Source organism: Drosophila sulfurigaster, chromosome 2L (genome assembly GCF_023558435.1).
Source record: "Drosophila sulfurigaster albostrigata strain 15112-1811.04 chromosome 2L, ASM2355843v2, whole genome shotgun sequence".
Taxonomy (NCBI): Eukaryota; Metazoa; Arthropoda; class Insecta; order Diptera; family Drosophilidae; genus Drosophila; species Drosophila sulfurigaster.
The window spans coordinates 21,498,642-21,522,686 of record NC_084881.1 but is presented as its reverse complement, the minus strand read 5'-3'; the positions used below and the strand labels follow the sequence as shown (position 1 = coordinate 21,522,686).

The 24,045-nt window shown below is 37.4% G+C and overlaps 3 protein-coding genes across 3 annotated transcripts in view; 2 read left to right on the top strand and 1 right to left on the bottom strand.

Moving 5' to 3' along the window:
- The window catches only part of LOC133836742 (pneumococcal serine-rich repeat protein), a 38,157-nt gene extending 19,465 nt beyond the window's left edge, over window positions 1–18,692 (top strand). The window contains exons 3-7 of the mRNA XM_062267334.1: window positions 15,071–15,202; window positions 15,279–15,392; window positions 16,151–16,234; window positions 16,304–16,405; window positions 16,475–18,692. Of these exons, the coding sequence (XP_062123318.1) occupies window positions 15,071–15,202; window positions 15,279–15,392; window positions 16,151–16,234; window positions 16,304–16,405; window positions 16,475–18,081 (2,039 nt within the window). The 3' untranslated portion in view covers window positions 18,082–18,692. The remainder of the gene's footprint in view (window positions 1–15,070; window positions 15,203–15,278; window positions 15,393–16,150; window positions 16,235–16,303; window positions 16,406–16,474) is intronic.
- Window positions 18,693–20,403: 1,711 nt separating this feature from the next.
- On the bottom strand, window positions 20,404–21,100 carry LOC133836150 (uncharacterized). Its single transcript, XM_062266480.1, has 2 exons — window positions 20,991–21,100; window positions 20,404–20,898 (listed from the first exon to the last, which is right to left on the bottom strand). The coding sequence occupies exons 1-2, from the start codon at window positions 21,040–21,042 to the stop codon at window positions 20,561–20,563; spliced, it is 390 nt and encodes a 129-aa protein (XP_062122464.1). The 5' UTR covers window positions 21,043–21,100; the 3' UTR covers window positions 20,404–20,560.
- A 1,008-nt stretch (window positions 21,101–22,108) lies between these two features.
- Window positions 22,109–24,002, top strand: LOC133836120 (ribosome biogenesis protein WDR12 homolog). The gene is made up of 4 exons (XM_062266441.1): window positions 22,109–22,403; window positions 22,459–23,122; window positions 23,179–23,425; window positions 23,605–24,002. The coding sequence occupies exons 1-4, from the start codon at window positions 22,345–22,347 to the stop codon at window positions 23,892–23,894; spliced, it is 1,260 nt and encodes a 419-aa protein (XP_062122425.1). The 5' UTR covers window positions 22,109–22,344; the 3' UTR covers window positions 23,895–24,002.
- Window positions 24,003–24,045: the final 43 nt, after the last annotated feature.

Sequence of the window (24,045 nt, the reverse complement as noted above, 5' to 3'; positions counted from 1 at the left end):
AAGCTTTAAACTATTTTTACCAAAAAATCCACTACTAATAACTTCATCAAAATATAAACGAAATCAACTTTCAAATATTAAAAAATGTATTATACTAAAAAGAAATACAAAATTTTAAAATATAAATCATTTTAAAAAGTTGAACTGGTTTAAATAATTATGAGAAATATGCGTACGATTTCTATTTGCTTATTTTTGATATCTTTTCAATATAGAAATACTCTAAACGAATCTTATTTAGATATTTACAAAAATTCTATGCAATACAAAGTTCATGAAAATATGACGCAAATTAACTTTTAAGTATTTTGAAAAAATATATTTTACAATGCTGCAAAGAAATTTAAAAAAGATAATAATTTTAAAAAGCTAAACTGATTTAATTACGCAAAATTTCAAAATCAATTCAGCAATGCTACTTATTTATTTCTTAAAATTTTCTAAATCTAAAAATTATTAATTTAATCTGATTAATCACGTTCATAATCGTAGTCAATACGATAGCCTCTTCAAATATTCGACTTTAAAAAAGAGTGCTAAAGGCTAAACGTACCAAGTAATTGTGGTTATTCTGTAGTCATTTTAATGCCCGTTTTATGCTCGGCACTGAACACATAAACAAAACGAAAAGGCACTCAAGAGTTTAGAGCAAAGAAGAACAGCAGAAAGAAAAAGCGGGCGGAGTTAAAGACAAGTCATGAAAAGTGCATTTAAATTGATCAGAGAAGAGAAACAAAGGACGATGGAAAAGTGTAATCGCAGCATTGGGAGATAAAGTCAAATCAAATACACGTAGTCGGGTGAAAATATGCAAAGTGCAATAACAAACCAGAACAATCGGAAAAACACACCACAGACAATTGTCGAGGTGGGACAACAAAATGTAAGAAAAAGACAACTACACGAAAGGGTTCGACTAAAACATGATCTAAAAACTATTCAATACTACAGTACAATTAAATGAGCATAGTTCATCATAGCCTCTCTGCTCAGATCAAAGTTACAGGGTATATGGTGTAAAAACATCGACAGCTGCTTAAAATGAAGCACATTTTTTTGCGGATTTTAAACACAGTTCTAGATGCTGCTGAAGAAGTCGTCAGCAGTGCAAAACCGATTTGCATATTTTTGTTACACACACCCTTCTTTGCACACACACACATACAGTTGGTACAGTTGTGCAAACAATACACCCACATAACTTGCATACAATAAATCTTGTGACGTCTCAAGAGAAAGACGTCACGTAGCACAGACAAAAATGGTGGAACTTGCTTTTCCTGTTTCCTGCTTAAGTTCCTGCCCTTCAAGCACTTTGTTGTTATTATTGCGCTCTATATATGCATGTGTGTGTGTACTGAGCGTGTATATTTTGCTGAGTGTCTGTAGAAATCTTTTCACTCGTTGATAGTTGGCAGCCACAGCCAGCAAGTAAAGCAAAACCAGGTTCGTTGAGGTCCTGACTGCTGTTGCCACAGCCACAGCTATAGCTACAGCTACTGCTGCATCCTTCTGATGCCCCTCTTCGCCACTTTCCCTGCGCCACACTCACGTGCCACCACACCGCAGGCTGACGAAGAAAAATTGTAGCTAGTTCGCATGAAAATTGTCAAGTAAACGAGTGCCGCTATTACCAAAATGAAAATGAAAATGAAACTGAAAAGAAAATCGAGCTCATCTTGTATATGAAAAGCTCGCTGACATTACTCGACATTCCACGTGCCTTAGAATTGTTGAATGGACAACAATAATAGAGATAATAAACAACAAAAAAAATACGACTGAAAAGTATTAAAATGAAAATGTAGAATTTTAACTAATATCAACAAATTGTTAAATAAACATAAATGTATGCGAACTTGCATTTTGTATGTCAAGATGAATAAATTAATAATTTAAATTAAGATAACAGAAATTCATGACACACTTTATTGCTTGCAAAAACTGCTCCTAAAATCTTGCTCGTCTATAACTGCATGTTGCTCCTCTAGGTTAACATATACATACGTTCTGCAGTCAGGACAATGCCTTTTATAACCATAGTTTATCACATGTCTGTCAGAGTACACGCGGTTTTTATAATGAGCCGCAGACAGAACACACCGGAGATGGGATTTATATACATATATGTGATATAAAAAAAGGAAAGCTTTGGCTTGGACTACGACAACAACTACGATGAAGACTATTACAAATGAACAACTCGACAAGAGACTCAGTCAGCTTACAGAGGTTAAGCTAGAGCAGTCAATGTACGATATACTCAACTTGGTGTGGGAGCTAGCTGACCTTTCTGACTTATTAAAGGTGACAAAGAGTATTTACTTTAAAATAAAAGTAAATGGGAAATAGAATGCAAATATTTAAATGATTGAACTGAATAATATACAAAATTCATTTAAATATAAATGGATTTGAATATTATTTAATGAAACTAAATGATTTAAGTGAATAATAAACAAAATGCAATTAAATATAAATGGATTTGAATATTATTTATTGAAACTATTAAATAACTGCCAATTACATTTCATAACTAATAAATATGTATCATAAATATTCATGAAAATGATTAAGTAAACAGAGAAATTATCGATAACAATTTACACAACGATTTATAAATAAATATTAATAAATACAATTAAATTTTATAAAATAAACGATAATATTAATTATAAACTTGAATGCCCCAATTCATATCTATTCACTTCCTGCAACTTCAACACTAATAAATCTTTAATAGTACTTAAAAAAAACCTAACATGTTCACATCTTTGAAATACTTTGTTTTAAATCTTTAATCATTAAATCCGTTGCTGGCTATTAAAAAAATCCCAGACAAGTTCTAAAAAAAAAGTTGTGTAAATATTCAATACGTATTATAATATTAATAAAAGAAGTTAAATAATATTCGCAAAACTTGAAATGAATTCAATATAATAAAAGCCATATTTGGTCAAATTAATGATTCATTATTCTATAACTTAAAAAACATTTTAGAAATATTTGCATAAATATCAAAATATCTATTACGTTATTTATTAAATTCGTACAACTTCAACAACGATAAATCTCTAAAAGTGCTTTAAAGATACTTCATGCTAAACAGTTTTGAACACACATTATTTCGTATTGCCGGCTATGGCAAACGATTATTCTCTGACACACATCCTTGAGTGTGGCTTAGGCCAAGGATAAACGACAACAACTACGACCGCAGCATGTATGTATGTAGCTGCCATTAGCTGGGGAATACTCAACCGTCCCCAGGGCTAGTCAAAGGCAAGCCGTGCCTGCCAATGGGAGCTTCTTCTCTGTTCGTTTGTTCGTCGCTGTTCGTTTGTTTTGTCTTTGTCACAAGCGAATGGGGTAAATGGGCAAATAACGATATGTTTACATATGGCGGTGTCAATATGGTAAAATGCAGGAAAAAACACACGGAGGAATGAAGTGTAAAGCAAAAGTGGAGCAAACGCAAATGTGACGCTGATTTATATGCGAATTTATGTGGCGCCGCCGAAAAAAGGTGGCACGTAACACATTGAAAGCCTGTTGCCCCTCAAGGCAAGCACTGGAAGGGGGGAGAAGAGAGAGAGTTGGAGACAAATGTGGGCGACATTGTCTCGTCGGCGGCTTGTCTGTGGAATTGTGTGTATGCAAACAAAATTGGCAACAGCAAACAAACATGCAGACAACAGAGCTGAAGCTGATGCTGATGCCGAAGACAAGCAACAGCAGCGCAAACAAAATATATATTGTTGTTGTTGTTGTTGTTGCTCCAATAGCGTGAGAAAGACAAATGTCTTGAGGGTCTTGCAACAATATGCGTATTTTTAAAGCTGCAGCTTTAAAATTGTTGCACATTTTGTCAATGCTGTGTGTGTGTTTGTGTGTGTATGTGTGCTCGTCTTGCTGCTCATTCTGGATGCATACTTCATAAATCCTTGTCATAACTTTGCTATCAACTTGCCACAAAACCGTTAAGAACTTTGCTGCAGCTGCAGCATCGAATGGGGGCTGCCTTTGCATTCTTTGCCTCTGCATGTTGCGTATACGCTACGTTGACTCCCAATTGCAATTTTTATGATGCGCTCACGCCACGCCTTCCGAACTATTTATTGTTCATTTATATGCAATGTCCTGCCCTGGCTACAAAATAGATGGCCTGGCGATGGCAAAGCCATCACTATGATATATATAACCACTGGATTAGAACTCATCAAATTGAGAACGACTCTCGATGGCATTCGCAGCTAAACGATAAACTGCTAGGCAATTCATCAGTCATAGCATATTTTAAAATACCAAAGAGTGTGGTTGTAATAAATCGCCATTGATTTTCAGTTAAAGAGAGATTCTTTAAAGTCCACTTTACTGAAAAATGAAAATCATTTCATGTAATTGTTTCTTAATGAACACAATGGTCTGGTGGCCAGTCTCTTAAATCTACAACAGATGTAACGCTTCAATTAGCATTAAAATCAAGCCAGCTACACCCACGCCACGCCACGCAAAAAGAAAAACATGGAATATTCTTCAGCAAACCGGAAATATTTTAATTTCCGCTTTGGCCTTTTTTTCAACTTCATTTTTTTACTGTTGCAAGCTTTTAGGCGCAACGTTTGTGCCTGCCTTTTTAATTGCGACCGTGTTGAAGTTGTTGCTACTCTTATTTGAAATTGTTTCTTCTTACATTAAATAAAAGTAAATACTTTAAGCGTTGAGCAAACAGCAGCCGCCAGCAGCCTGCAGCTAGCAAATAAAATGGAAAATGTACAAAAAAATCACGCTGAAAATTTGCATAAAATGTTTTAATTCCCAGTCAGTTACGGTGCCTCCCCTCTGGCCACTACTTTGGCTTTTCGTCCCGCTTCTCTCACGCTTGACATTTTAAAGATGTCCCATGTTTCTCTACCCCATACCAAATGTCGCGGCTCTTAATTGAATTGTTTAATGGAGTCTTACGACAACAGCAAACACACACAGTATGGTAGACTGACTGCAAGAGAGAAAGAGGAAAAATCAAAACGGCGTAAAATAAAGCGAAATGCGGGTCGACCAACCGTTGAAGTGACCACGCCCTCCTTAACGCCCTCGCCAAACGACCCAAACACTGAAGTTGGGGCCATCCTTTAATTTAACGCCACTTTGCAGCCATAAAAAACCCAGACGACAACAAATTGTCGCCATTGGTCAGTGAGTGAGGCACAAGGCAAAAAGGAAAGCAAAACGAAGCGAAGAGTAAAGGTAAAGCTCACACCTTATTAACATTATCAGCTGGCGCAGTTGTCTTTGTTATCTTATCAGTTCCATTCATTTACAACTTTATCAAGCTGCCCGCCGATTTTATGTACCGGCAAACTTTATCCCATTCTACTTTTCCTCTTCCTGGCAAATGGTAAAAGTTAAATCTACTCACATTATCAGCGTATTTACCTGGCTTAATTTCTGTTTCACCTTCCCCGAATCGCATAAGCCTGACTATTTCTACATTTTCACACAATTGGGATTAGAATAGGGATTTCCTTTGCCAGCTTTCTAAATATTTGTTTTTCGTTGTTTTTTTTTGTTCTTGTGATTTTTGCTCTTTATAATTTAAAGTTGTTATTACACTGCAGACTGCACATGGAGAGCAGAAAGTCACGTTTGCACATAAAGTTTGACAGGAACAAGAATTATATTTATAAGATTACGCGTAACAATAGTTTAGGAAACGTGTCACGAATTTGTTCAGTCTTTGAGGATTTTAGGACAACGCTATCTTTAGTTGTTTTAAAAAATAAATTTAATGTTTTTTAGTCTTTAAATTCGTCAATCAAAAAGTAATGTGAATTTATAAAACGGTTTTTACACCTGTCATATAAAGATTTTAAATCATTTAAATCATTTTAAATTATTTTGAACGGATCAAAATCATTGATATATTTTCTAAACTAAAACTTAGAATAATACTGAATATATAAGTAAATTTACTAATTCAATAAGTTGAATAATGAATCAAGAATATTTTAAAATGCAAAGTAAATTTGGCATAAAATGTAATTTAAATTTTGCCCAATAAATTGAAAAACTAATAACAAACAAATTCATATTAAATGGACTATTTTATTAATTTAATAATCATTCAAGAAACGTGTTTGAGAAGCCAAGAAATTCTCCGAATAAAACTAAACTTTTTTTACTAAGACTATTTTAAAGCGAATTTAATGCACAACTTTGGTTTATAAATACCCAATTTAAACTTTAAGAAACTGAAACTTTAGCTGCAGCTGCATAGTCGGTTGCATCTTTTTCGCCTATGGCGCGTTTCAATCATTAATCGAAGCTACCTTCAGTTAGGCTCGGCACTGCACTCAACTTTCCAACATAGCGAGTGTACTATGTGTGTGTGTGTGTTTGCTATGCCAGGGAAAATAGCAACAGTTTGCCCAATTGCCAATGCAAAGGAAAGCAAACAGAAGCCACAACAGAACCAACAGGAACAGACCAACAATTACACTAACTGGCAACCCCATCAAAGTCATATCTAGGCAGAGAGACAGCCACAAGTAGAAGAGGCAAAATGGGCAGGACAGTGATTCGGTTCAGTGGGGCATGGTTATGAGCAGTTAAAGTCGCTTTAAGCCAACCAAACAATTGCCAAAAACGGCCAATTACCAGCAACATGCGTTTGACTTTGCTTGGCCATGGCCACAACAAGCGAGAGTTCAGAGTTCAGCTCATCATCGAAGTTCATAATTTTTCGGCAATTTCCTTGGGGACTCATTTTCCGTTTTTCACACACAATTTTGCTTCTCGTCTCGACAGGACATCGCACAACACCAACACGAGTCTGGTCCAACTTTGGCCAAAGTGTCTCTTGTAAGTTTTCAGATTTGTTATTTTGTGCAAACAATTCCAGGCTGTCTATAAACTCCTTGTTGTTGGTTTTGCGTACGGATTTTGTTCTGCTTTGTTTGTTGGCCGAGACTGGGAGAAGAGTGAATGGAGCATTATTATGCTTATTGGCGCATATGGAGCACGTATTATGATAGGTAGTTTTAGAAATGGGTGCCACCTTCCTCTCTGTGGCAGGCAGCACAAATATGATTTCACATTTGCCACAGCACGTTGGTCTACTATGTAGTCGTATGAGTGTTTTGAGTGTGAGTACATATGTTTGTGTACGTTTCGGATCCTTTCGCCATGTTTCTCGATGTACCAGCATAATACTCTTATAGTGCCAAAAACACACAAACACATTCCTCTCATAAACACATTCTCCCACATATTTATTTGCATGCTTTATAAACCAAAGCGAGTCTAACTTTTGGCTCTAAATGAGTCAACAATTTGCCCAGCTTAGCTTTGCATTGTAGTTGCTTTAGCTAACAAAAATGCTAAAAGATTTTATTTATGAAGCAGAAACTAGACTTGAATAAGCTAGCAGTTTATTATTAAAGAGAGTCATGCTTAATTTTAGATACGATACAAAGCATAAATGATGCATTTAAATTTCTGCATACGCAAAACACAATTTAAATGCATTAAGAAATATACATGAAACGAAAAATGAAACCGAGCAACATACAATTATTAATAAATTAAATGAATTAAAAATACTACGAAACTATTTTATCAAGGCAATGAATTTAATATTAGTCAGCAGTCGAGTGTACTCGGCTGTGAGATACCCGCTAATCCTTTTGAATAAAAGTAAAAGAGTGCGGAATTTTTCTTAAAATATAATCTATATTTGGTATATTTACATTTAAAATATACCAAATAGTGCAAAATATACCAGACTCTCAGTTAACGGAAATAAGATCGGTAAAAAATACTTATATATAATATTCTCTGAAACTGAAAAGTAAAATCAAGCGAAATTCATTTATCTGTTTGATAAATTATTTTAAAGAAAATAATAGGAATCTAATTCATGAAGACAATACATTTAATAATACCAAAAAAATATATCAAACGCTTAACATAAATACATATGTATAATACAAATTAAAACATCCCCTCTTTAAATAAATCAATTAAATTTAATGTTGTTTAATTTAGAATGTACAATCTTCTTACAAATAATTCCCTAATTGAAAACAAGAACAAGTTTATGCACACTCCCAATTTTGTGCGCTGTGACGACACGTGCACTTGCTTATGCCATACTCCATATATTGCAAGCTCAAAGGCCAAGCCCCGAAAAAGCAAATAAAAATAAATAAAAAAGTAGCTAATTAATGTCATAACTGCACATAAAAAAAAATCTTATCAAAATAACATGTAACATGATAAATGGTATAACTCCATAACGACGGCCTCTTTATGTCCAAAACAATTACAAAAGCAAATCCACAGCAACTCCAAAAGTTGGGCGAAGCGAGGAGGGGGAAGGGCGACCAAAAAAAAACTTACTTTCATTTGACAGCTGACGCTTCATAATTTGTTTAACGTCTCTGAGCTTAATACGTAAAGCAAATAGACCCACACATAATGTCAAAACACTACAAAGCGACAGCGAGAGAGAGAGAGAGAGATAGAGCAAGAGGGAGCGTGCGTGCTAGAGCGAGAGCGAGCGAACTTCTAAAATGAAAAGTGTTAAAACTTTTACTTTCAACGCCAGCGTTTTTGTGTAACTTGGCCTAGCCAGCCGAAAAAGCGGGCCAGCCGGCTAAAAACCAAGCCAAATACCCTAACCCAAAAGCAAACCCAGACCGAAATTGAAACCGAAAACGAAACGATGCGATGCGAACCGGGCATGTAAATTGGCTTTTAAAGACCAGACCAGACCATACCAGACCAGTAAAGCAACACACACAGGTAAAGTGGGCTCAGAAGAGAGCTCTTCAACAAGTGGCGCATGTGACTCGCGTCTGCGGGTAATTATATTGTGGTCACGTTCAACTCCGGCATCTGTTTAATGTTTTGTGTGTGTGTGTGTTACACTTTAACACATATCAACAGAAAGAAACACCGAAGAGCGATACTCGAACAAATTGAATAAACTCCGAGTCCCCTAAATCAAGACTTGGGCTGCTGCTGCTGGTCACAGTTAAAAAGTAGCAAGTAACAGTTACAGTTACAGTTACAGTTGCAGTTACAGTGTCAGTCAGCAGTCAGTGTGCGCACTTATGCAATTTGTCAATTTTTTATTAGTTTTGTTGCCGATGAAGAAATGATATGCTACTGTCTTACATGGCGTATGAGCAATGCACTACCCGCTTTATTATCGTTTTTCTTGTTTGTTTAATAATTTTTGGTGTGTGTGTGGCAAAATGAAACTGGCTTTTGATGTAATCATAATCATAATTTGTTTGTTGAATGGGTCGTATGCACTTGTGAAACATTAGGTACTTGTCTCTCGCTGTCATATTGTATTATTATTCAAATAGCTACAATTAGGCAGCTGTCTGTGGCAGATCTCTGCGGCACGTGCACTCTGCGGTATCTCTATCTATCTACATAGCTAGTCAGCCATTCAAATCCGCATCAACTGTTCATCATCTGCTACACATATCTATCTATCTGTGATGTGTATCTATGTGCATCTGTTAAATTAGCTTGCTAATACGCCTAATGACAGTCGCCGGCGGTAAGTGTCTGTCTATCTGTCTATGTCGCTATAAAAGGCCGGCTGTCGGCTGCCATTGTAAACTGCGGCATTATTAATTTAAATAGCATGTCGAGTAGGTAAATACACAGCGATACAGCGAGACAGCGAGCACAGACAGACGGACAACAGACACTCGGCACGCAAACAGCGTCAGATACAAAATCAAACCAACAGATACAGATACAGTTTCAGTTACAGATATAGCTATAAGTATTTGTATCTGTATCTCTATCAAATACGTGTATGCATGCAATCGACACTGTGTTTGCTATGGGTATCTGGCTATAGCTCTTTCGAATTAGCAACCAACAACTAACAACAGCAACAGCAAAGGCAACAACAATGAGTTACAACAACTCTGCAACATTTCACACATTGCGCCTTTGACTATTTGATAAGTTCGCTGACAGTTGAGAAATGTAAAGCAACGCTCAATAAATACCTTTGCGTGTCGCATTGTATTCACTTTATGTTTGACTCCCTCTAAGCAACTAAATTACGAGTGTTATAGCTGTGCGTTTAAATTTGTAATAGTCAAGGGAATTTGGCAATTGGCAAAGGGAGAAATCAAGAGATATGTATAGAGAATTTTTACACTCACGAGCAAAACTGTGCAATAAATTGAAAGGTCTGAGTCTTCTGTTTTAATTTATGCATGCTAAAAATCTTAGACTTGTTTTGTTGGTAGATTCATACACTATGTTTCTTGATAATTTTTAGCCAATTGATAATATGAGAAAGAAATGCCAGAGTAAACATTTAAAAAAGTCAAATGTATTTATACATAAACATATAAAAGTTTGACTAACAATAACTTATTTCTAAAGCCCTGGCTGCAGAAGCCTTTGGCTTATGTATAGAGAATAAAGTCTATAAATTGTACAGCATAATCAATTATTAATAAAATTAGCATTAGTAAATCAACATTTCTTATTCGTAAAAGTGATTTATTTTAATTACATTAAATAATATTCATTCAATTATAATTAAACTGCATCACAATAATATGGATTGATGTTAAAATTTAAAGCGTAGCGATTACACAAATTAGCCATAAGTTCAAAATATACATAATTTCAAAATGTTTTGCATAATGCAGAATGATTTAAAAAAGTTCTTACGTTTAAAATTCGTTGGTAATAACCAAATTATACAAAATATATCTAATAAGCAAATTTAAATGTTCTTTGCGCTGCGAATTGAACAGTCTGTGTCTGTACTATTGTCTAGGCAAATTGCCCCTAACAACAGGCATTTCTATGGGCAGCTTTGCCACGCCCCGCACTCAAAAGTATATCTTTAAAATGCTTTTGAGTATCACCTGCTCTTTAAGCGTATAATTTGTTCACTTGACTTTGTTGTTGTGGTTGCTACTCGTGCTGCCCGATGAGTTTGCATTTATTCTGACGAGCTTTCCTCCGGCTCAGCTACTGCTACAATTATCGCTCCGCTTCCCTCCCCAAATGAACGAGATGCTTGGCTCATTTATCATTTTTCAGTGTGACAAACAAATAAAACGAAAAGTAGACAACACTCAAAACGCTCATTTGTTGTCATTTGTCTGACGACTCGGTGTATTGTCATTGTTTTGTTTTTTTAGCTTTCTATAGATATATTGTATTTTGTATACTTTATATTTTGAATGCCATTTAAGCATCAATTTCGTGTGACATTTCAGCTGCCTGACTTACGCGTTTGTCTAAAGCAAACACAATAGCCGCTGCTAGAATTGATATGTCAAGTGGGAAGAAGAGAGAAAGAGTCGAAGTAAATTCAAGTAGCATTTTGTCGGTTTCACAGCACATAAATTCAAAGTATTACAGCTGCATTCGGTGCAGCAATCACAATTACAATTTATGAGCCAAACGAAATTCATTTTCGAGTCGCTTTTCTCGCATCACCGACTCAAATGCAGTTCATAAACAAAACCAGCTTCTCGGTCTAACTAACCGCAAACTGCTTAAGTGGAGGGCCAACTCGGTAGACAGGAAATTTTCCTTGACACTGCGGGAAGCCCTGCCAAAAAGGGAAGAAAGAATGAAAGGCGGAGGCAAGGCAGAAGCGAAGCCACTTGCTGAAAATCTAATAATGGCCTGCCAGCCAAGTCGTCTTTCATCCATCTCTCTCTCTCTTCCTATCGTCATCTTAAGCCAAAGTTGAGTAGTTCATGAAGTAGGCACAAACAGAGCGCAGGGCAGCCCAGACAGTTTAGACAGACAATTCCCACGCTGAGCTTGGGCGCAGGACAACCGCAGGACATGCTGCTTGACTTAACCATTGTGACAGCGCACAGAAATTGTTCAAAGTATTTCCCTGCCTCACCTCACTTAGTCGTCAGTTTGGTGCTTCACATGATTTGTTATTTTGTTGTAGTTGCGACATTTATGGCCTGGTTTTAACTGCTGCCATATATTTATCAATGGGCCGCCTCTAAGTATTATTAATAGTGCGGTTTAAGCCGCTATCTTTGCAGTCATTTTCATTTGTTTGCCATCTGTTTATTGCTGTCCCGTTAGCTCATTACAATCGAGCCAAATTTGCGCTTATCATTTATCACAAGCCGGAACCAGCCAAGGAAAGTACTGGAGAACACAAATTAAAAAAACGACCAACACAAAAATCAATGCAATGCAATTTATGAGCATGAATCAGCGCAGTGATTTGCATACTAAATTTTAATTTTTTTTGCGGAAAACAAACAATCAAATGCTAATTTCCAATGCAATTTTTAACAGCACAAAACGCAACAACAACAATAAATTAGTTGATGCCTGAGACAAAGGCGACAATCTTAAGTACGACTTACGAGAATCATAAAGAAGAGCCAGCGAAATCTTAAATAAGATCTCTGCGGTGGCGGTGGCGTATACGTAATCTCATGCACGACTCGAATTACGCTTGTGGCAAACCATTTTTTCACATTTTTTTTTTTTTTTTTGTGTGCCGCTATTGTAGACGCAATACCCTGTAGATAAGGTATACCCGATGGGGTATATTGATTTATAATTTTATTTAAAGTTCTTATAAGATACATCACAAACACTGAATAAAATAAATGCGTGAAATTCAATTTTGAAGTCGAATAATCTAATTTCAAGGGTAACTGCTAGTCACGTCAGTTTCCAAATTGTTTCAGTTATTGTTGTCATTGCTTGGGCTACTGTTCTACATAATGCGCATAATAATTTCGCTCATTTAAAACGTGTTGCCCAGCCAAAAATCTGACTGACTGACTGACAGACAGATAGAGACAAACCCCCGAAGACACAGACAGTAGTCACCCACAAACATACACTGCTGAAATGAGACGCGTCGTCGAGCAAAGAAAAAAAAAAACACAACAACAGAAAATAGAAGAGAGAACTAACACAATGGGAAGTCGCGGAATTAGCGTTGCGTTCTACAATGAAAACGGGAAGCTGTTCAGCTAATTGCAGCGTTTCAAATTTCGCGTGTTACATAACAAACAGACAACACAAAAAAAAAAATATAAAGCATCCAAATCCCGGACACAAAATCATTTTAACATTTAGCGACACGTTTCTTTATATATATTATGTTCTGTGTGAATTCAGGTAGAATACGAGACTTGAAATACACCTGGCTAATAATGGCCAGAACTGCGAAAGGAGCTCAAGCATTAAATTTATGTATAATTCATAATTTCCTATAACAATTTATTGAAGAACTAATCCAATCAATACACGCACTTGACTTTCAGAATGAAGCTAACAATAAATGCAGCCATAAATGTTTAACTTTGGTTTCACTAATAAAACGAATGCTCCATTCAAGTGCTGCTGTAATTGGCATCTAACTGAAATGAACAGTTATGAGCATTATCCGCTTATTGCTTTGTGTGGGGAATTCCATTATTTTCAATTTCGAAAAATATGAAATTTAGTAGATCGTAGAAAAGGTTAAAGAAATGTCATAACAGAAATAAAAAGCTTGTCTTCCGAATTTATAAAAAATAACATGTTCTCTATCTTTATCTCTTATAGTCCCTAAGATCTAGATATTCATACTGGCAGACAGATAGACAGATGGATATGGCTACATCGTCTCGACTTTTGACTGTCACAAACATTTTATCAAGGCACAAAGTTATAATACCCTCTTACCCTATGGGTACTGGGTATAAATATGAAATAGTTGATTAGTTAAAGTTGTTTAGCAAATACAAATTAAAATCACATTATGACGAGCTTTCGATAATCAAATTTCAATTCTCACTATTACAATTCACAAAATGTGAAATGCTGTTACATTTGTAAGCCATTAATTATGAAAATGTTTAAAAATTTGAGCTTGTTTATATAGTACCTCTAATCATAGCACCATCAAGCAAGCATGATGAACATTGAGCGCTTACCAAAAGTGCCTAAGGATATGCGATATTATTAATGCCCTGCAAATGAGAAGGAAAACAGTAGTACACATTTTAAAGAAATTAATAAGAAACTGACGAATAAAACTTACTTTTTAATAGCATTTATAAACAATAAAAAACTGACAAAATTTAAAGTAATTTGAGAAGGAAAACCCCACGCATTTTCCTTTAATTTATCGTTGAGAAATTTGTGTTAAATTTGCCTCATTTCCAGTTACTGTTTGCTGCTGGCCAAGCAGAATCATTTATCAAGAAAATTAGATTTACAGTCTCACCAGCCATTTCTAGCTACTCAGTAAACAGATAGCTGACCGAAAGGTCTGTTTTGCGCAACAGAAAACTAAAACCCGATTGTTGCTGAGGGGAAACACAAAAGCAACAAATACAAACTATGAAAACAATGTAACAATGTGTGGAAAATGAGCAATCTAATGAAGCAGCAGCTAGCAAAACAAATATTTTTTTTGGAGGGGGGAGAAGACGGTGGACGGAAAGTTGACAAAACTGAAGGAAGCTGTTTAAAAAATGCGAGTGCGTGTCAGACAGTGCGTATGATTAATGCTGGCGCATATTTAATCATTTTTCATTGGATGACAAAAAGACAGCAAGAGAGATGTCGCGCAGTTGGTTGAAAAGGGAGAAGTGAAATGCCTGCAAGGCGAAAATCCAATGAAATTTAAGAGCAATCACAACAATTGAGTGCAACTGACAAAAACCTACTGACAACCAACAAAGAGAGGCAGCAAAAACAAAAACAAAAACTAAAACAAGAATAAGAACTAAGATGGAAAAAAGGCCAAACTAAAACTAAACTCATTTAACTTTTGCCGTATTTTGTTGGCATTTTACCTTGACCAGCAGCAGTAGCAGCGGCAACAATAGCGACAAAATACATATAGGAACAGCAACAGGGAGAGACAAACAAAACTGTTATCAAAATGTCATTCATTCAAATATGTTAGCAAGGGGGCCAAGGATCGTTGGTTGCTTCTCGTTGTGCCTGCTGCTAGTTTTAGCTATTGTTGATTCTCTCTCATTACATTCGCTGTTTCGTCTCGCCTTGCGCCTCTTTTTTGCAGTTCCCACCACCGACATCAACAACAACAGCGCATCCTCGACAGTCGTCATGGTCGCGGTCACGCCGAGCAGCATCAGTTCCACATCGAGCAGCAGCAGCAGCACTGAATCTGTGCTGGAGCAACAGCTACAAGGTAAGTTTATCTCTCTTGCTCTCCCAGTTTAATGCAACCAAACAATGCCCGGCTCTATTTGCAAAATTGTTTATAGGCCAATGCCTGCTCGACGGTCTTTGGGTGCCCGAGATGTCGGTGCAATGCGAGAAGCAGGCAAGCTGCCGAGCCATCCAGCGCACTGGCCACTGTTGTCCCGATTATAAATGCGGTAAGTTTGCCGACACTGTCGCCCTCTTCTCCTATCTAACGGTTATGCAAATAGCCGCGGCTGCAGTTTTTTTTAACACACCCGCTAGAGGATGGATAAAAGCGACGATATAGCTATGTTTGCATATCCGTCTGCCCGTCCGTCTGATTGTACAAACACCTCGATCTCAGTTATTATAAAATCTAACGGTTTGAAACTTGCTAAAAATACTTATTAATGCCAAACACAGTTAAAGTTTCTTTTAGAATTTCCTCAAGACTTCTAAAAGAGCAAAGAATCATAAATAGATTTCACTTTTTAGAACATAGAAAAAAAGAAAGAAAGAAAGAACAAATTTCACAATGTCTAAAACAAAATGTTGATGATCCATATATTTAATGGATGGAATAGAAAAACTCGAAAACATTAGCAGAAATTTTTGTTTAACATTAGAATAAACATATTCTTAATGGCTGCTGAGAATTCATATACTATCAGAAAACTCCAAAGTAAAAAATTCAAAAATATAAAAAATATATATTTTTTGCACGTAATAAGAATACAAAATTTCAACGAGCATAAGAAAAATGTAAATGTAAATCTAAATGTAAATGTATTAAACGCATTTCACAATTTAGAAAGTAAAAACTTTAAATAACTCACAATTAGCATTTTTGTTTTGTCAAAAGTGCTCAGCAGGTATTTCACAGTTGCGCATTCCCCATTTGAAATCTAACATTTTGAGTGCCACTTTCATTTCATTGTTGTGTGCTTTGCAGATTGCGAAAAAGATGGCAAAACTTATGCGAATGGTTATAAATTGGTTGATCCGGATACGCCATGCACCGTCTGCTACTGCAAGGGTGAGTTTAAAGATCCTTTTCAAACGCAAACCTTTCACTTACTTTCCGCTATGACTTTTCTCTGTGCAGGTGGCGAGATTGTGTGCAGCTCTGTGACCTGCTTCCGGCGTGACGATTGCATGCCCAAATACGTGCCAGGACGCTGTTGTCCCGAGTACGACAATTGTCCCAGTAAGTGCCTTGAGTTTACACACACCCGAAATTATGGCTAATTAGTAACATCAACTCTGTGTTCTATAGTACTCGACAACAATCCATCGTTGGGCGAAACAAGCAGCGTAGCATCGACAACCACAAGTCCTGTGGCGCCTGTGGCACCGCCAGCTGGTTTCAATTGGAACATTACGATTAAGGAGATAACCAAACCGACAGAGATACGCATCACCGACAATCAAAAGGCAAAGCCGATATTCACACGCAAAACGCAGACAACCGAGGCGCCAACAGCAGCCACAGGCAGCAGCACTATGGCAACGACAACCACAAGTGTCGTTGAGAGCAGCTCGGCAACAGCAGCAACCACTGAGGCAACAGCAACAACTCCAACAGCAGCAGCAGGTGTCAGCAATGCAGCAACAGCAATGCCAGCAATTGACGCCGCAGCAACACCAACGACAAGTTTTGTGCTTAGCCAAGACACAAACCCAAAAGCACTTCCAGTCAACAGCAGCAGTAGCAGCGAAAGCTTAAAGCTCATTGCTTCGGTTAGCTACAAAGAGCAACAGCAACAGCAGCAGCCACTGGTTGCTTATAATGCTGATGATCCCAGTAAAGTGAACATCAAAAGAGAGTACACCACAGAGGGAGCAGATGCTGCTTCCTATGGCCTGAGCTCCACTTTTATACAGAACGGTTTTCGCGATGCTCTGGTGGATAATGGCGCTGCCAATGCGGAGTTGGAGCCCGATACAGCGGGCAGTGATAACATCTATCACATTATATCCACCACAGAGGGACCAAGTGGCAGCGGCGGCAGCAGCAGCACAGAGCGACAACTGAGCACCGAATCGACATCAACTCAGAGTGACTTGAGCTCCACTTATGCCTATGAGAACAGCACAGCAGAAATGGAAGTGAGCACTGAAGGTTTGCCAGCGAGCAGCAGTGAAACTCCCGTTGTCAGTTCCACACACTCGCTGCATCACATGGAGGAGGAGGATGTGCCACAAGTGGAATCGAATCCCGCTTATCCCTCGCTGCCGGAGGATGATTTCAGTCTGCGTGATGTGAACTTTCCGCTCGTTGAGCTCGAGGACATTGTGGAGGCGGACAACAAGGATGAACAGCGCAGTATTGTGAGTCCATTTGAGCGGGACAACAAGCGCAGCAAACTGGTCACCGATGCTCCCATCGCCTTGGATACAAATGGCAGCGGCAATGGCAGCGGTAGCGGAAGCGGGGACATGGAATTGTATCAACCGCTGCCCTCGCCCAGCGAGCAGCTGCAAGCTCAGGTGCCGCTGATGTACAGCGCCGAGGATAGTTCCGCAGAGCTGGGCAAGATTAGGCGCAATCACAGCCAGCACGAGACCAGTGCCGAGCTGGAAAGTGGCAGTGGAAGTGGCAGCGGCGAGTTGCGCGAACCAACAACGCCCAGGACACGCTATGTGCCCGTGCAGGACATTGATGAGCTGGGCTCGGGCGCTGGCCCTGCGCAGAGCACTGCCCAGGATCCCAAGGCCGATGCCGAGAGCCTCAAGCTCAACGAGAGTCAGGAGCAATCCTCGCCAGATGTTGCTGCCAAGTCGTCAGCGCGTGCTGAGAAGAGCTTCGTGGAACTGAGCAGCCTGGGAGCGGGGGGAGCGGCACTGCGTCCCGACAGACTCTTTTTGCAGCGAATATACTGAGAGGAGGCTGGCAGCAGACAACAAATCATTTTTGGTGTATATACAAACTATAACACATAGCAGAACTGTAATTAATTTAAAGAAATTAATTAATCGCAATTACAGCTCTTCAAAAATAACTAATAGAGTTGAGCAAATAAAAAAAAATAACTAACAAGATATAACAGCAACAGCAACGTGAGCAAAAAGTCTTAAGTTTAAGTAGCGCAAGCAAAGTAAGAAAAAAAATTCATCATTCCCATAGACTGCAAATTAAATGTTTGAAAATCGAAAAGAAAACAAAAATTACTCAAGCGATATGCGAATTACAATTTGAATTTATGTATACTTAAGTTAAGTACTAATGCCTAAATAATTAGCAACAATTAAAAAGGACAAGACGAAGGAAACCGTTTAACTAAATGCTGGGCTCCCCAAATGCAATAACTAAATAATTCTATATATCTAGGGATATACACAGATATATATGTTTATTTTATTTGTCAACTACTCGTATTTGCACCAAGTGTGTTAAATAATTGCCTAGTTGTATTTTTATTTATTCTCATATAAATAACCAAACATTTTTACTACTTTAAGCAAACAAAACAGTCTTCAACAAAAAAAACAAAAGAATAACACAAAAAAAAATCATTTCTCATTGCCACACCCATAAAGACACACATCAAGCGCCCACAAGATGAAATTCTAAACATTTTATTTAACTATGATTTTATTTAATATTTAATTTATTGCATATAATCAAACATATCCATTTTTTGCTCTAGTGATGTTTGTTTTTTTAATTTATGCAAATTATATAGTCCTGTTCGATGATTTGAAAAGCTTTTAAGTTTAGACTGAGTATTGAAAGTTTTAATTTAAAGCAACTACTTTAATTATATAATTTATAAACAATTACCATAAAACATCTAAACAAATAAATTGAGAAATTATATTATATATTTGCACACAACTAATTAATGGAAAAGTGTCAAAAGTGCAGTCATTTTTTAGTTGTTTAGGTGAGCGAAAAAGAAAATAATGAAACTTATAAATAAAACATATGAAAACCATAATTTATTTAAGTGCGCAAACGTTTAGCTCTATGTAAAGCATTAAATATTTGCACAATTATTTTTAAAAAGTGAAAAATCTAAAATGAAAATTACTTTAACTAGCGTAAATTTAGTATCAAGTTCATTTTCATGTGTACGAATAATAATAAAAACCATTATGAATAGTAATAAAATTCAAATGTATTTTTACTTCCATTTTAGGGGCGAATATGTTAAACTGATTTGCTGTCAGTGTATTTTTAGGGTATTATAAAAGGGTGTAAAAGGGTCTTATAAGTTAGTGTCTTGTTTTGTTTTTTGGCTATTCAAGAAATACTTTTGCATGGCAAAAACGCCTGGATACCAATCTGGTATATAATGAATGTAATTAATTGCTTACCAAATATAACCGTTGGTATATTTTTAGTATTTTGCGGAATATCAAATTGGTATACTTTAAAATTAAAATCACACTGTTTTTTTTTTACTCAAAATGGGTAGCAGGTATCTCACAGTCGAGCACTTTCGACTGTAGCCTTCTTACATGTTTTAATATACTTCTACTAAGTTGAAATAGTGGACATTATTAAACCAAGAGTATTTTAACTTCGGCGTCTCAAACAAATATATCTCGTTTCATTTGTAAAGAGCGAGGTTGCTGTAAGGTGAGGATGATATGGGTACATCTGCTGGCCAGCTGTCCTAGCAACAATTGCGCAATGGCCGCACCTACAATAACATGACTTCTCATTAAATATGCAAGTGCATGCGGCGGCAATTACCAAGAAATTAAATGAACAAAACGTAGACAACAAATATCACGACAACAGCAACGGCAACAGCAACGACAACGACAACTGTTGCATCACAGCAGCAACATCAAAAGTTGCCACAACAACGGCAACAGCGAGGGAGCGAGATACCACAAAAAACAACTCAGGTTACCCGCAGGCAACAACAACATTTAACAAAAAAATTATATATTGAACTGTAATGTACAATTGAATACAACAACAACTGTATGAAGAAGCGAAAAAAAAGCAAGTTGCGTCTTATGTAACAAGGTTGAGGAGCTGCAAGCGAACTTTTGATTAATTTTGTATGCGCCACGGGATCTTTGGCGGGAGAAAGTCTTCGGTTTCGTCTTCAGTCTTCAGTCTGCAGTCTTGAGTCTTCGGTCTTTGGATTAGACGCTAAACAAGCACAGCAAACACTTTCGATTAGAGGAACCCAACTGGTTTGGAGGAGCAACACTTTCGCTTTCAAATTAAAAGCAAAAACTCAATTTCAAATACTTAAATAATTTTTTGTGTTTTATTGTTTTTGTTTTGTTTTTTTGGTTTTTAGGTTTTTTGTGTTTTGTGTGAAACTTAACAAAAATGCAAATTCAAATCAAAAACTAATTATGATTTATGATGTTGAATATGAGTGTGGCAACATTTTTAATTGCGTCCAATTTGATCAACCTGCGATTGCAGATTGTTTATCACCTCTGAGGGCACAGTATCGCCCAAGATGTCGAACAGATTGATGCGCTGATTGCCGGGAATTTGCTCGTAGGCGCCCAACTCAATGCCCTCCTGCACGTTCTGGATCTGTGCATCCTTGGGAATGAGTAGCGTCTGCTGTGCCTGTCTAATGGCCTCATTTGTGTAAGCGGCGCCATCGCGTGTCTGTGGCATGCAACGCACGCTCTCGGCCAGCAACAGCACAGCGAACAGTGAACACAGCGCAAAGAATTTCATTTTGTTTTTGGAGGGAATTTGTTTGATTTCGATTGCTGTAAATACGTTGCACACGTTCAATTTTTTGTTTTTTTTTTTTGTTTTTGATTTTGTTGAAAGGTATTTCACTCGTTGGTCGTTGTCTTACCTGGCGCGTGTGGTTTGTTGTAATGCTTCGGCTGCGCAGGCGTCATGCGCATTTTATAAGCTGTGCAGCTATCGCTGGAAGTCTTTGAGCTGCGCTGCGCCTGGAAAGCTCAGCAAACATTTCGCTTGTTCATTTCTGGTTTTCGTAGTAGTCACAATAAAAACCAAAAATATATATACGAAGAGCTGACCATTGCATGGATTGTAGCTTTTTGCCATCTCCGACCCATAAAAGTTGATTATTTTTAGAGCAGGCAAATCATAAAATTATTATTGTAGATTTGTCCACATTTTGGCTGCGAAGGTTAAACAACAAACAGCAAAAAAAACGAAAATAACAGAAATGTCAAGAGGCGCTTAACCTTCCACACAGCACACAAAACTTCCAGTCAAGTGACAAAAGTGGTCGATCAGGTGCCCCTCAATTGTAGGCATTGCTATCTGGTTCATTAATGACCGCGACCAGGCAGGCCAGTATTAATAAACTTTTAACAATTGCGCGCGCGCGTCATGAAGAGCCAAATTGTAAATTGCCAGCTAACCATGGTCTTTTACATTTCGTATTTTTATTTTTGTATTTTTGCGTAAGCCGACAGCAGCTGACACCAAAAGTAGCGAAATAACAAAATACCCAAATGCATAAATATTGGTTGCGCTCAAATTTGTATGTATGACAGCGCAGCATATCAAAATTAATTATTAAACCATTAATAATAGATATTTATTATGCTTTGCGACGTTTACGTAAGTGGCTTACGATTAACTCGTGGCTTCAACTTGTAATTTAAGTGATTGTTAAAAATAATATTTATTTTGGTATTTTGAACTGCAATTTAAATTCAAAAATCGATACTATTATATAACGGTCATCGAAATAAGTTGGCAGCCCATTTTATTTAAATTTATCGTTATCCGCCACAATTTATGTAAGTCGATTACTTTTACGATTTTTTGCAATATTAATATTTTCTAATTATTTTCATTATAATTTTTGCACACATATCAAACAAAAGTAATGTGAGAAAATAGAGTTTTTATTTTCATTTTAAAATCAAATATAAAAATATTCGAAATCGATTTAAATTTAAAGAATCGATAACACATTACTTCGCTGATTTTTACCATCTCTAAACTATTTGTGGCCACCACAATTATTTAGCGAGTTTCGTATTTAAATAAATAATTTATAAATTGAAAACAAACTCACCAGTTTTAAAAGTTCCACAATACCTCTTTGGTACGTGTGCTTTGCAAGTAAATAAAAAACTGTGCAGCTGAGTGTGCAACAACCAAAAAAAAAAAACAGCACAAAAACGCCGCATTCAAAACGCACGTGTGCCACAATAAGCAACAACATGGAAGCAGAGAACGGCGAGGGGCAGGTGCAAGTACACCTGAAGACCAAACAAGAACAGTGAGTTAACAAATGTGAATAAATAAGCGTTACTAATATTAATTACAATTTGCAGTTATGCTGTTCCCGACGTGCCATATGCGATTGAGGGAAGCGTTGCCACAAACGAGTTGAACATATTTCTGAATGCGTTGCTGCAAAAGCAGGGCAGCGATGGCGTTGACTTTGATTTCCTTGTCTTCGACGAATATCTGCGCGGTCGCTTGTGCGATCATTTGCGCGAGAAGGCTATCAGCTTTGAGGATGCTATTGAAATCGAGTATGTGGAACGTTTTCCTGCCCCAGAGCCGCAGGATTGTCTGCTGCATGACGACTGGGTCTCAGCAGTTAAGGCACGCGATAAATGGATTTTAACTGGTTGCTACGATAATACTATTAACATCTGGACTAACAAAGGCAAGCATAAGCTCACTATTCCTGGACATACGGCGCCCATCAAGGCAGTGGATTGGATCTCATTGGATGAGCAATATGGACGCTTTGTGTCCAGCTCACAGGATCAAACGGCCATGTTATGGCAATGGAACATTGACTCGAATGCAGTCGAATGCATTTCGGTATGCAAGGGACACGAACGTGGCGTGGATAGCGTCAGCGTAAGTCCAGATGGACAGCGCTTTGCTACTGGCTCATGGGATACCATGTTAAAGCTGTGGTCCGCTGAGCTGGAGGACAGCGCCGAGGGAACATCGAAGCGTGCCAAAGAGAGCGGTGTTAGAGTGAGTGAATAACAGCATTTACTTTGTTATCAGTTACTTACGAACTTCTATTCCAGACACCCAAATTAACGCTGCAAGGACATCGGGAGAGCATCTCGGCAGTACAATGGATAGATGGTCAGACACTGCTCACTGGCAGCTGGGATCACACGCTCAAGGTGTGGGATCTGAATTTAGAGGGCATCAAGACCGAAATATCCACCAACAAGTCGATATTCGATGCCAGCTACTCCAGTTTGAATAAGCTCATTGTTACCGCATCCGCGGACAAGAACTTGCGTCTTTATGACTCGCGTACAAACCGTAAGTTTAAAATTCTATTATATTTATCAAAATTCATATAATGCATAGATTTGACTTCTATCATACTAATAATTTCATAAATTTAAAATCATAATCATTATCATTTTTGATATTAAATTATTAAAAAGATTAATAACAAAAAAATATTCACCGTTATTCCATAATTCACTTTTTTGCAGAGGGCTCTGTGGTGCGCAACACGTACTTGGGTCACAATGCTTGGGTGCAAGCGGTTATGTGGTCGACCACGGAAGAGTTTTTGTTCGTGTCGGGCGCCTATGATAACCAGAACAAGCTGTGGGACTGCAGAAGTCCCAAGGCGCCGCTTTATGATCTGCTTGGACATGGCGAAAAGGTTCTGGACATTGACTGGTCGAATCCCAAATATATAGTTTCTGGTGGCTCCGATAACACGGTGCGCGTGTTCAAGTCGAAAAAAGCAAATGTAGAACACATGGAGACTAAATGAACCCACACACATTTTTTGACATTATACAATTATTAATAGTGTAATAATATAAGCGCCAAACGCATAAGTTTAAATAAAATGTACATTTTTTCTCTGCTCCACATCGAATTGTTATCGAAAAACTTCTTTTGACTGCTCGTGTCATGCCGTG

Excerpts from the sequence above, each read along its gene's own strand:
- LOC133836150 (XM_062266480.1), bottom strand. The coding sequence starts at position 21,042 with ATGCGCATGACGCCTGCGCAGCCGAAGCATTACAACAAACCACACGCG. Across the intron at positions 20,899-20,990 it reads CAACAAACCACACGCGCCAG|CAATCGAAATCAAACAAATT; the intron begins GTAAGACAACGA and ends ACGTATTTACAG.
- LOC133836120 (XM_062266441.1), top strand. The coding sequence starts at position 22,345 with ATGGAAGCAGAGAACGGCGAGGGGCAGGTGCAAGTACACCTGAAGACC. Across the intron at positions 23,123-23,178 it reads CCAAAGAGAGCGGTGTTAGA|ACACCCAAATTAACGCTGCA; the intron begins GTGAGTGAATAA and ends CTTCTATTCCAG. Across the intron at positions 23,426-23,604 it reads TTATGACTCGCGTACAAACC|AGGGCTCTGTGGTGCGCAAC; the intron begins GTAAGTTTAAAA and ends ACTTTTTTGCAG.